Consider the following 12,683-nt stretch of genomic DNA (forward strand, 5'->3'; position numbering starts at 1 on the left):
AAAAAAATATATTAAGTTTAAAATTTATTTAAATTTATTCCGTTTATCTTCATCATGTAATTAACCAATTCTCGTTTAACATATTTTAGATAAAATATATATTTAAAATAAAAATCATTAAATATAATATAATATAATTAAAACTAATATTATAAAATGTAATTTTATATTTATTAAAATTTAAATAAAAGCTAATTGAAATAGTTATACACAAATCAAAATAAATAGGATTACATAATACGTTTATGATTTTTAAAACCTATTGAAATTAAAATAGAAAAATAATAATATTGAAATATAAAAAATTGAATTAAAAAATATTATATTTAAAATTATTATTTTTGCACATGGCACATGGAAACCACCTAGTTCAACTAATAATCAAAGATAATTTGGTGAAGAATGCTAAGAGACAAATATTATACACATAAATTGTTTTTTACTACTAATTTAAAATACTAAAACATACAATTAAATTTGTAAATAAATTTGATTGATAAGAATATAATAGACAAATTATTACTTTTTAATTTTGCGTGTAATAGTTGTGTTCAAGATACGTTCGTATAAAAATATGGAGAGCAATAACAAACTAACACAACAGGAAATGTTCGAATACCAACATGTGACGCCCCAGTTCGACTCCATCGGACGGCAGGTATATTAATTTTCAGAGCAGAAGATTTATTTACTAAATGGGCATTTATTACATAATCATTTTGTGTGTGTTTACCTCATTCATACTAAATCGAAACCAATATTTGTAGGTTATGACCGAGTGATTGTGGTCGGGTGGTAAGGAGACGGGCTCGGGACACTAACATATTTCAGGTTTGATCTACCTACTGCGCAAAATTGAATTACAATTATCTTGGTCACCTAACACGGATATGGATCCATGATTTAAAATTCATATTTTATGACCCATTTAAATACCCGCAAAGAGAGTCTATCCATGGACTGCATCTCTCTTTTAAAAATTAGTTTGGACACCTCCATAAATTTGGATATCCCAAATTAAACTTAAAAAAATATTTGTAGGTTATTTATTCTTCCACAACTCCAATTCAATCATTTTTAACTAACAAAAATATCTGTATGTTGATGATATAGATAACCAAACTAGTTTTTTAAAATTCTTCAACATACAATATTTTGTACCACAAACCAGATGTTGCACAAAGTCTAGAATTTTAATCCTATTACCACGAACGACCTCAAACAAACGGATGGAAGAGACAGATTTGCTTGTCCTACTAAATTATTCAAATAATCTTATAAAGAATTCAAAATATCACTTGGACTGGTGATTTTTCGTGGTGTTTTAGAGTGATTTTTCTTGTCAAAAATATAATCATCTAAATTTCATATTTTGTATTACTTATTAATATTTAAATAAAAAGAACAAATAACAATCTGAACAAATTCACTCAGAATTATTGTCATTCAAATGTCATCAAAAAGTTTAATCTTTCTAACAGATGTTTGATTGAATACACACATTAACAATAAGTTATGAGTTTCATAAGTTATTGTAGAATGATATACACAAATTATTGAATTCTGAAGCCATATAAATCAGATCACTATTGATCCGACGACCGAACAGCAGGAAGTAGATATAAGTCATTACACTGAAAATAAAACACTGCAAATCTTGTATGCTTTTTTAGTTTGAAAAAGAACATCGGATTTGGAATCCAAACTTTAGAAAAATATGTCAAGCCTATATCTGTCTAACGTCCTTACTGTGTTCCATACATGTGACTAGTAACGTGTGAAAAATGCAATTTCCGTCTTTGTTGATTTTTTGGGAAGTTGCAATTTTCTATGTATATATATCAAGTTACCAACTACGGTGTGTTGACACCCAATGACCCAAGTATACAAAACAAAATGAATGTACCTATGACAAAATCTTAAATAGAAATAAAGTATTTAATCAATGATGAAAGGCCTCTCTCTCTGCCTCACAGCCTTGCACTTTGGAAAAGTCTTGCAAAGAAAGTGTCATGTTACAGTTATAACATCAAATATGTCACAACATTTGTTCTATCTGTAAATGTGTCCACAGAAGCTAGGGATACGGTCCGACTTGGTATCAATCTCTCTAGTATGCCCGAAATTTTAGCATAAATGTAGCTAGGAGTACGCCTTGGCTCATATTCACATTCACGGCCACTCATGGTATTTGATTCTGATGTTTCGTTGTGGACACCTTACACAATTTCATTCATCAACGGATGCTTTTTTTTTGCTAACAATTAGGAACTTGTAAGGTGTAACTTAACTGTTTTACCAAAAAGAAAGATGTAACTTAACTTTTTCAAAAAAAAAACTTAACTATACATGCACCAAATGTTTAGCAAAGAAAAAAAAACTTAACTACACATCTATATGTTGCTAAAATTATATTTGCGACATCTACAGTTTTAAATTATACTGGCTTCATTCCACTATAAATATAATTTTTATGTATTTTCAAAAGAATTCTAAAATAAAATATATTTTAGTTCTCTAATCAGGAACCTGAATAAAGAATTAGGAACCACCTAAAAATCTGATTTAAGGATATAAATCGATATTGTGAATTAGAATATAAAAATGTAACTACTGTTAGGTAGAGGAAGTGGTATTTGAATGGTTGATTTCCTAAGAAAAATAGTTTTAATCCAAATAGAAGTTGACCAGTTTATGTTTTATACTAAGTCTCTAAGATGATGATTTTTGAGTTGTAGATGTAAATTATTTGCTTGTAGAATTTGGGACAGAGCCAACAGAATATATAAAATTTCTCGGAGACTAGGCCGGCGGAAACACACTTTCCGGAAACTGAGCCCTACAAAAAGAGAAGCTTGAAAGATGTAAATGTAAAAATAACTGAAAAGGAAAAGGTAGAAAGAACAAAAGTTATACAACTATTTTTGTTTCATATAACTAATAAAAGGTAAAATTTTAGTAAAATGGTTTGTTTTTTTGTTTTATCTTCAGAAAATATATAAAGCACGGTTAATAATTTTGACATCATAAACAAAACTTAAAGCAGTAAGTAATCCTACACCCAAATCAACCATCTAAATATTATTTTACCAAAAAAAACATCTAAAATTTTATCATAATGATCAATTTTAAAAAAAAAAACATTTTCAATCTATTTCAATCATGATAACAATTAACAACCGTATATACTTTTTAGATGACATGAATGTCTACCTCACTTGCAGTATCTAACAATCATTCTAGATTCTGGCACAAAAGAATTAGGTTGTATATAGACATATTTTAAATTTTGAATTGAAGCTCTCTCTCATAATTAATCAAATCAACTAACACAATACTATGAAGTTGAAAAACTAACGTGGGTTTCTAGTTCTAGTGGTAAAGGGTTCACAACTGTGAGTTTCGCTATCTGGGTTCGAATCCCGGCTATTGGAGAATTAACAACCATCAATTACGTTGGGTTAGGGAAAAAAACGTATAAAGCTAGTCAAATACCATCTGCCTTATTAAAAAATGGGCATAGCTGCTAATTCCCTATTAAACAACGGTCAAAAAATCTCAAAAATCAAAGTAAAAAAAAAAATTCCCTGTCAACAAAATATAAATTATTCCGATTTCACACTGTATTTTTATAAGATTCAAACATTTAACCCCCAAAAGTCAAAGTAATGGCGTGTTGACTAATATTACAAAACACTGAAACAGCTTAAAACCGTTGACCACTTCAATGCCTTTGGCTCCTCTTCTTCTTCTTCTTCTCTCCACTGGCCACAATCTTTTGAAACTTTCTTCCTCCTCTCTCTCTCTCTCTCTCTCCTCTATGGCTTTCAACATCTCACGTCTCGACGCTCAATCCGCCGCTGAGAAAGCAGTATCGGTGATCGGATCAGGCTACGATCTCTGCTCCGACGTCCGTCTCTCAGCTTGTAAACCCACACCCGACGGGTCAAGACTCGTCGAAATCGACCCGAACAGGAACAGAGACCTCGTTTTCCCGGGTGGGGTCGTCGTCAGTAACGTCTCGAGCTCGATCAAGTGCGATAAAGGCGAACGTACTCGTTTCCGCTCCGACATACTCTCTTTTAACCAGGTAGGAGGATTCCTTCTCTTTCCTTCACAAGTCTTTTTTATTTATTTTATTCTTTTTTAAATATTAGGAAGTTTGGAGTTCGAACTCCCGTACCACATCATATAATATTAGTTTTTTTTCAGTTGAGCTAACGAACTTATTTTGATTTTGGCTATTGTGGTAGATGTCGGAGAAGTTCAATCAGAACATGTCTCTTTCGGGCAAGATCCCGTCTGGGATGTTCAACACCATGTTTGAGTTGAAAGAAGGTTGGCAGAAAGATGCTAGCTCGGTGAAGACGCTTTCTTATGATGGTTGGTTTATTAGCTTGTACAGTGTAGAGCTTGATAGGTCGCAGGTGACTCTACGTGATGAAGTGAAGCGTGAGGTTCCTTCTTCTTGGGACTCTGTTGCGCTTGCCGGGTATGTGTTCTTTTTTTTATTTAAGAGTTTTTTTTTGTTTGATAACCGTGGGGATCCAGCGATCGAGGTGAACGGATTAATACCACGAGGCCACGGCATTCCATGTATTTTTATGATTTAACGCTAGCCCGGGTGGAGTATGATTTTTTTTGGGTGTTTTAACAGGTTTATTGAGAAGTATGGTACTCATATTGTTGTTGGTGTGACGATGGGAGGTAAAGATGTGGTTCATATGAAGCAGCTGCGTAATTCGAATCATGAGCCTGATGAGGTTCAGAAGCTGTTGAAGCAGTTGGGTGATAAGAGATTTGCTGTTGATCCAGTTGAAAGTGTCTCTCCTAATGCTGCTTACTCCAGAACCCCAAAGGTAAAAAAGAAACAATCTTGATAGAGTAGTAGGTCGTTAGCTCAACTGGATATGACTCGGCCCTTATGTCAGAAGTCTCATTCGAGTGACCGCTAGGACGAAACTAATAGTGACCGTTAAGACGAAACTATAAAAAAAAATCATTTGAAAAATAAAAAGTATATAATGGTTTTGTAGGAGGAGAGTCCTATCCAGTGGGGGTTTCCTGGACAATTTGGTTCCTCTGTTAGTCGTCCTGTTATAACACACTCCAAGAACGAGGTACCCTTCTTCTCACCCATTACTTCTTTTATCAGCTTAAAGCTGGAAAGTTTTACAAAAGACGTGTACTGTTGCATCTCGCAGGATTTAGTGAGCATTTGTATCAGAAGAGGAGGTGTTGATATGGGACAGAGTCATGATCGTTGGCTTTCAACGATATCACAATCACCCAACGCTATATCTATGTGCTTTGTTCCTATAACTTCACTCTTGAGTGGTCTACCAGGAACAGGGTTTCTTAGTCACGCAGTGAACTTATACCTTAGATGTGAGCATTTTTGGTGTACTTTTTAAATCTTTTGCATCTTTAAGTTACTCAACGGTAGTTCATTCAGGTAACAAGTTTGTACAAAATGTTGTAGATAAACCACCGATAGAAGAGTTGCAACAGTTTCTTGAGTTTCAACTTCCACGCCAATGGGCTCCGGTGTACGGAGACCTCCCCCTTGGACTACGCCGCAGAAAACAAAGCTCTCCGTCACTTCAGTTCTCTTTGATGGGTCCAAAACTTTATGTCAACACTTCAAAGGTACATATCAATAAACTTGTACTCATTTTTAAACTCCTCAGTCTCATAAAAAAGTGTCTTATAGGTTGATTCAGGTGAGCGACCAGTAACAGGACTACGTTTGTTCCTAGAGGGGAAGAAAGGAGATCATCTAGCAATCCACTTGCAGCACCTCTCAACGTGTCCTCCAAGTCTCCACCTCTCACAAGACGACACCTACGAACCCGTCGATGAACCATCTGAAAAAGGATATTATGAAGCTGTGAAATGGGGAATCTTCTCACACGTTTGCACCTACCCGGTTCAGTACAACGGAGCACGCTCTGAAGACGCGGCTTCTATTGTAACCAAAGCCTGGTTAGAAGTCAAAGGAATAGGGATGAGGAAAGTTCTGTTCCTGAGGCTTGGTTTCTCGCTAGTTGCTTCGGCCACTACACGTAAATCAACATGGGATAATCTCTCATCGATCTCAAGAAAATCTGGTGTTTTCTCCATGATTAGTACGAGACTAAGCGCGGGGTTAGGTCCAAACCAGCCAACGGCTAGGCCAGTGTCTAAGATCGATATAAACTCGGCTGTTTATCCTAAAGGGCCATCACCTCCCGTGAAACCGAGGCTGCTGAGTCTTGTGGATATGAAGGAGGTGGTGAGAGGTCCGGAAGTACCGCCTGGATATTGGGTTGTGACTGGTGCTAAGCTTTGTGTTGAGGCAGGGAAGATCTCAATCAAAGCTAAGTATTCGCTGCTCACTGTTATATCTGAAGATTCACTGGTCTGAGATATATTCATTGTCAGTTCCATGGACATGGAACACAAAGTTAGTGTGTCGTGTTGGATTTTTGCAGGTTTTTTCAGTTTGTGATTAGGCTTTGTGGTTATCTCATCAGGTGTTGTTTGGATTTTTGAAAAGATTTATTCAATCTGTTGATGTAAATGTATATCATTGTTTATGTATATTTGTTGAATTCACTATTTTTACATACTATATATTTGTTTTGTGGTTCTCAATTAGGTGTTGTATGTGTTTATGTTCTATTGATGTTTTGGGCTACAGCTTATGGATTTAGGATTACTAGCAAACCCAACTGGTTTCACATCCCTGAATTGGAAGCTTATACTAAAGAGTCATGTGTATTCAAAGTTGTGACATTTCTTAAGTTTTGGCATTAGGATGCCACATTTGGGTACAAAATAAATTGTAATAGCCTTATGACAAATATAAATGTTGTTGTGTCTGTATAATCTCTTAGCTTTTTGGTCTAGGGGTGAGGTTGCTTTGAAGAATTTGCTTTAAACGCACGCAATGATGAAGGTCATAACAACTGTCTCTCCTTTTTTCTTTCATCTTCAGATGATTACAATTCACTGGCTTTGAGATGTTTCGTTATCTGAATTTGTAGTTGTCTTATGAATTGACTCATCTTTTAATGGTTGACCTTAAGAAGGTTACAACTGTGATTACTTCATGCCTACACTTTCTCTCATTGCTTTATCAATACAGCTTGTGAGCTTCAGTTCAGGCCTTCCTTGTTAGGCGTTTTAGCGCTGCTCTGTTTTGCCATGGCAGGACGACCATTGCATTTGCAAACCCTAAAAAACTTTTCTCGTTTGGTCCATTTGCTCTTTTTTGATAGGCGCTTTAGCTCTGCTCTGCTTTTTAAACCGATGCACTTAAACAGAACCTGGATCTTTTATTGATACTTCTTTCCACTACTACAAATAATGACAAATCTTTTCTGACCTGATCCTCGAAATGGCATGATATTGAATTATGGTGTCGTAGATCCCTTTGCTCTGTCTGCTTGTCATATTTTTGTTATCTGGTAGCTATCTTTTGAATAACACATGACAATTGTATTTAGCTAATAAGTCTTTTGCTTCTTTTTGGGTGGGTTCAGTGGATCTGATGAAGCCAGGGACACTGTAATCCTGCGGAATGCAAAGATTGATATGTCCAACACAAGTCACCCCTACTTCAGCTACAGCTACTACTCTGCTTGGAACTTTAATGTCTCTCTTTTAACTTTGTTTCTTAACCGTGTGGACTTTTTTGGTTGCCCACGCTTGTAATTTCTTTGAAGCTAATCTGTTGATGTTTGTTCGTACTCTGACCCTTTTGATTTGCGCTTTTAGTGTTCCCCACATGAAACTAATTTAAAACATAATACTATTACAGAGGGTTTTGACGTAACTGAGTTTTATAGGGAAAATACGTATCCAGTGGGAATATTAAACATTTCAACTTATTTTTCTGTTCAACTCAAGTCTATACCATACTACTTTTTTGACTTTATGTTCAGTTATCTCTTGAAAATTCGAAGCAAGCACTTGGTATTTTTTTTATTGAGAATCAAATACAATAAAAACAAAATAGTAGAAGGAAAATGTGGAAAACAAATCTGACAACAGTCAAAACAGATTGCCTGGCAAATTGCTGACTTTTGTTAACAACTCAATAAAGCCTCAACGCCACCGTTTTATGACTACGTACAATCCCCACCGACCTCGACTTACTCAGCTTCATCATCGCCGCCGTCTTCACCGTTCTTTCCCTCTCCACAAGAACTCTTATCGTCGTAACCTCCCTATTATCCTCAACGACGTCGTTTGGATCAGGTCCAACTCTCGCTCCACCCATCGCACCAACTGATCTCGATCTCAGCACACGGTTCCTACGACGAAACGGTGCCGGAGAAACCGCCTGCTCCGGGACTGTATCATCCTCAGCGATCACGTTCGATACCTTGTTCATCTTCTTCTTGCTCCCTCCCCTCACATTGATCTCTTCCTTTTCTTCACCAACGAAAACGTTCTCCGGTTTGTTTTCGGTTCTCCGCCGTAACCGACTCCAAACCGGAGACTCCTGGGACATCTTCCTCACCGTTTTCAAACACTCCACGACCTCCGACATATCCGGACGCTTCTCCGCCGTCGACCGCACGCACCTCGCCGCCATAACGACCAATCTCCGGATCACGGCGGAGCTCGGACGGTTCCCGATCCTCGAGTCGCAAACCGCTCCGTGCTCGCCGCGTTTGACGAGAGGCACCGCCCAGTCTACGATACACGGCGGGCTGTAGTTCAGATCAATGGCGTCTCTACCGCTGACAATCTCGAACAACAGTATCCCGAAGCTGAACACGTCGCTCTTGGCCGTTAGATCCGCCGGCGCCAAGTACGACGGATCTAAATATCCCATCGTTCCCGCCGGCGGCGTGGCTTTCAGATGCTCATCGTCCACGTGTCCTATCAACGCCAATCCGAAATCCGCCAGCCTGGCGTTTCCTTCTCCGTCGATTAGAATGTTGGACGATTTAATGTCGCGGTGGATAACGGGAGTCTCGGCCGAGTGAAGAGCGTGGACTGCAGTCGCTATCTGAAGCGCGTGTTTGATTCGCCGGTTCCAGCTTAGAGGCGTAACTGACGAGTGCAAGTGATCATGAAGCGTGCCGTTAGGCATGTAGTCAACGACCAGCAGCTTAGTCTTCCTCCGCTGGTCAACGCAGTAACCGATTAAGTTGACCATGTAACGGTGACGCACACGCGAGAGAATCTCGATCTCATTGTCCACCTGGCTCGCGCTGGCGACCGTGGTTCGTTTCACGGCGGCGAGAAGCTTCCCGCCGTCGAGAACCGCCTTGTAAACTCTCCCGTGGCTGCCTTTGCCGAGGAAGTTACCGGCGGAGAAGCCGTTCGTAGCGGCGGCGAGTTCGTCGTATTTGAAAACACGGAGGAGCGCTGGACGACGTTTCTTTGATCGGCGAGGATTGTATTTGTAGTTGTGTGGATCGCAGATGGAAACTGCGGATTCACCGTTGCAAGAGAGGTAGCCCATGAGGAGAGGTAGAGAGAGAATGAGAAGAGTGAGAGAGGAGCATGTCTGAGATTTGAAGAAGGTGAAAGAGGGAGTTGAGATCACTGTTGAATAATTGCCTTTGATGCAAGAAAGCAAGAGAAAGATAGTGTGAAAACAATCAAAAGTGTTTTTTTAACTTTCTTTTACCTTTTTAATTGTCTCTTTATTTAAAAGTTGTTTCGATTGTTAGTATTTTTTAAATTGCATTTAACGTCTGTATCTGTGCATGAGTGCGCGTAATCATTTCCATTATTTCATGATTTACCAAATTATTTGGGTGTTGATATGATGATACACTTTTAGAAGTAAAGATTCTGCATGCACTATTTATTGATAGTGTGAATATACACCGGATATATTGGTAGATTAATTGATGGCAATAGACTCGATACTAAATTAATTTCAGTTTTATCTGCAAAGGAATTAGGAAATACAGTACAATTATGCAAAACACGGAAATATTTAGCCTTGTTATTTTAGGGTACGGTGCAATAATCGAAGTTATCTCCTACAAGAAAATGTACTTGGACTAGACTGTAGAATCTAGAGAGCCCTTTGGCTTTGTGAATGAGACAAAGCGGCAATTATGACGAGGGATGGGAGTCGTTCAAAGATTGTTTTCAGAACAAAAAGGTGATTATGGTAACTCTCATGTAACGTACGTTAAGATCATCATTCCCAAATTTACGTCACTCTCCTTCTCCTGAGTCCACTCACTGAAATCAAGGAGATAGATCGGTAACTAACTAATTGGCCTTCTAGACTCTTCGCTCGTCACATGTAATGTTTGGGTTTTGCGACTTCTCGCTCATAAGCTTAATCTGGTCGGCAAGGTTTAGTTAATATGACCGAGACTACGACTGAGACTGCTGACACTGTTTGCTTTATTCGACATAATAAACCTCATCTCTGTTCAGTTTTAAAGAATCACAAGATTCGCCTAAACAGCAAATTAACACATCCCGTAAAACATTATGAGCTTTCAAGAGCAATGTTGATTCAATGTTTCCTTAAATAATTAATATGTAGCAAGAAGTTTATAAGAACTGTTGGGAAATGAATCATTACGATTGAAGCTACATAATATTACCAAGAGACATCGAATTATTCATCAGTGATAAGTAACTTCAGATGCCAACAAACTAGAACGACCTACAATACAAGGCGATGTGATAGAGGACACTAATTCAACAATTCACTTGGAACTTTTTATAATGTAATTGCAAAAAGAAAAAAAAATTGCAGAAACATCTGTTGTTTATGGTTTACGAATCAACACAAGTGGTTTTAGAACTCTTAAACAAATCTTCATGTTTACTGCAACGGTGAGAAGGAGAGTCATCCATCTACAACACAACAGAAAAAAGCGATATATGAAACCCATTAGGAACTGGCATACGTAAAACAAAGAAAGGAGTAAAATCTTGTGACCTAGGAGACGCGACTCGGTTAATTATCACGTCTTAAGGTTTTTTCATTCTATAAACTGTCCTAAGATCATGTTCAAGAAACCAAGAAAACAAAGTTTTATTTCAGCACCACCTTGGCTTAAGAACTGCATGCATCGCTGACCTCTCCTCAGTAAATTCATCATACATCATCATTGCAATCTGAGTGAATACATTTGCATCAGTGTGATTCTTACACTGATTCCGAGTTCGAGAGGTTCAGAGAAAAATATCAATGTTTTTTCAAGCATATGCAAACAAATAACACAATCACACAGAATCAACCAATTTTGCTAGGAGACAGAACTGCCTAAGGTTCCGTTATCTATAACTATGATGGCAAATCAAGTAAAAACACCTAACTCTTAAACACTAGAGGATAAACAGACTCACATCATTTTTTTTTTGTTGAAAGATCTTCATCTAGTCTCGTCTAGACCTACAAAGGAAAGAAAAAAATGATTTGTTCTCAAAATGTATGCAAGAAATTTGGATAACTGGGTAACGATATGTAAAAAAGAACTATGTTATCCTCGACTTCAAAAGTGAAGTATTCTACAGAAACATTAGATGCCAAGAACAAGAAGATCTGTAAGAAAATTGACCTCCTATCATTAAAAAAAAAAGAACAAAATCTTGAAGGTATAGACCTAATCTAAGGTTCCACAAATATGTGTTGAAGAAAGAAAGGATTTTAAAAAGCTAACACAAATCAACAATGAACACATCAAAGAGAAGTCAGATGTTCCAGGGAAGTTGAGAATTAACCAGAATCCATATGAACATATAAAGAGCCACTCCACTACACATAGTTCTAAACAATTAAAACATAACTCTGAAGTTAGCTCAGAACAACAACATATAACATTGCATCAATAATATACTATTATGCAAAAAAGAATGTTCAAAGCTTAGTCCATTTCAATTATCAGTCAACTAAGCAAGTAAACTATATCATCAAACAAAGTAACAGTGGAGAGTGAGGGAGGTACCTTCGACGATCCAACCACGGCGAGAAGCAGAGAGCATCGAATTGAGCAGAGCGGAAGCAGTGGCAGTGTGGTAAGGGAGCATCGTCTCCACGCAGCAGCTCAATTCAACCGGAGATCTTTTCAATTTCACAAATAAATAAAAAAATACAATCAGAAATGCATTAAAAAAATCGATAGAATCAGTGTTTCTCTGGGATTACCTGAAAATGCGGTTGGAGAGAGGGCTCTGTTTCGGCATCCGAAACGCAGGCCGAGAAGACGCCGCCGATGGCATAGGCTTGGGTCCGGTTGAGAACCTTGACGCGGCGGCGGATGCTCGGCTCGCGGCGGAGCGGAAGACGGATCTGGCGGCGGACATTGGACGTTTGAGATCTTTCGATAAGCCTCTCTCTCTCTCTCTTTTTCTCGTTTTTTTTTCTTCTTCGATGAGAGTTTAGGGCTTATGCGTAGGGTTTTGTGAAAGGGGAGGATCTAGTGCAGCTGCGCTTACAGTGAGCTTGATGAATGTTACTAGCTCGATTAGACACACGTGTCCATAAAATAATTAATAATTTGTTTTGACTAAAATTACTAATAAATCTTCTCTTTTTTTTTTGTTTAAAAAAATTAATATATATTCTTTTAATATACAGTTGTATACTATATTACTAAGTAATTCACCCGCATATATATGCGGAAATAATATTTACGTAAAACCTAAACTATAATTTTTTAGTTAAATCTTATATTTTATATTATTTCAGTTGAGTATGTTATTTA

At 37.4% G+C, this 12,683-nt stretch overlaps 3 protein-coding genes across 6 annotated transcripts; 1 reads left to right on the forward strand and 2 right to left on the reverse strand.

The window, feature by feature from the left end:
* Nucleotides 1-3,734: 3,734 nt before the first annotated feature.
* On the forward strand, nucleotides 3,735-6,636 carry LOC108821967 (MACPF domain-containing protein NSL1-like). The gene is made up of 7 exons (XM_057000867.1): nucleotides 3,735-4,090; nucleotides 4,254-4,492; nucleotides 4,658-4,859; nucleotides 5,037-5,120; nucleotides 5,205-5,388; nucleotides 5,483-5,649; nucleotides 5,714-6,636. Exons 1-7 carry the CDS (start codon nucleotides 3,821-3,823, stop codon nucleotides 6,404-6,406), a joined length of 1,839 nt encoding a protein of 612 aa, XP_056856847.1. The 5' UTR covers nucleotides 3,735-3,820; the 3' UTR covers nucleotides 6,407-6,636.
* Nucleotides 6,637-7,940: 1,304 nt separating this feature from the next.
* Nucleotides 7,941-9,671, reverse strand: LOC108821968 (serine/threonine-protein kinase-like protein At1g28390). The gene has a single exon (XM_018594972.2). The coding sequence runs from the start codon at nucleotides 9,461-9,463 to the stop codon at nucleotides 8,081-8,083; it is 1,383 nt and encodes a 460-aa protein (XP_018450474.1). The 5' UTR covers nucleotides 9,464-9,671; the 3' UTR covers nucleotides 7,941-8,080.
* A 983-nt stretch (nucleotides 9,672-10,654) lies between these two features.
* Nucleotides 10,655-12,359, reverse strand: LOC108821977 (protein NUCLEAR FUSION DEFECTIVE 6, mitochondrial-like). 4 transcript variants are annotated; one of them, XR_008941942.1, is made up of 5 exons: nucleotides 12,125-12,359; nucleotides 11,925-12,040; nucleotides 11,326-11,371; nucleotides 11,027-11,094; nucleotides 10,655-10,830 (listed from the first exon to the last, which is right to left on the reverse strand). XR_008941942.1 is itself a non-coding variant. In XM_018594980.2 (4 exons), the coding sequence occupies exons 1-3, from the start codon at nucleotides 12,280-12,282 to the stop codon at nucleotides 11,075-11,077; spliced, it is 294 nt and encodes a 97-aa protein (XP_018450482.1). In that variant the 5' UTR covers nucleotides 12,283-12,359; the 3' UTR covers nucleotides 10,655-10,830; nucleotides 11,027-11,074. The 4 variants fall into 4 exon arrangements, 3 of the variants coding, with proteins under 3 accessions (XP_018450482.1, XP_018450481.1, XP_018450483.1); XM_018594980.2 differs by lacking the exon at nucleotides 11,326-11,371; XM_018594979.2 differs by lacking the exon at nucleotides 11,027-11,094.
* Nucleotides 12,360-12,683: the final 324 nt, after the last annotated feature.

Source organism: Raphanus sativus, unplaced genomic scaffold (assembly GCF_000801105.2).
Source record: "Raphanus sativus cultivar WK10039 unplaced genomic scaffold, ASM80110v3 Scaffold3020, whole genome shotgun sequence".
In the NCBI taxonomy this organism is placed as follows: Eukaryota; Viridiplantae; Streptophyta; class Magnoliopsida; order Brassicales; family Brassicaceae; genus Raphanus; species Raphanus sativus.

Bases quoted from the DNA above. Each gene is read 5' to 3' on its own strand.
- LOC108821968 (XM_018594972.2), bottom strand. From the start codon at position 9,463: ATGGGCTACCTCTCTTGCAACGGTGAATCCGCAGTTTCCATCTGCGAT.
- LOC108821977 (XM_018594980.2), bottom strand. From the start codon at position 12,282: ATGTCCGCCGCCAGATCCGTCTTCCGCTCCGCCGCGAGCCGAGCATCC. The intron at 12,041-12,124 runs GTAATCCCAGAG...GAAATTGAAAAG, and splicing joins CTCTCCAACCGCATTTTCAG to ATCTCCGGTTGAATTGAGCT. The intron at 11,095-11,924 runs GTACCTCCCTCA...GTATTCACTCAG, and splicing joins CCGTGGTTGGATCGTCGAAG to ATTGCAATGATGATGTATGA.
- LOC108821967 (XM_057000867.1), top strand. From the start codon at position 3,821: ATGGCTTTCAACATCTCACGTCTCGACGCTCAATCCGCCGCTGAGAAA. The intron at 4,860-5,036 runs GTAAAAAAGAAA...ATGGTTTTGTAG, and splicing joins CTTACTCCAGAACCCCAAAG to GAGGAGAGTCCTATCCAGTG. The intron at 5,650-5,713 runs GTACATATCAAT...AGTGTCTTATAG, and splicing joins TTTATGTCAACACTTCAAAG to GTTGATTCAGGTGAGCGACC.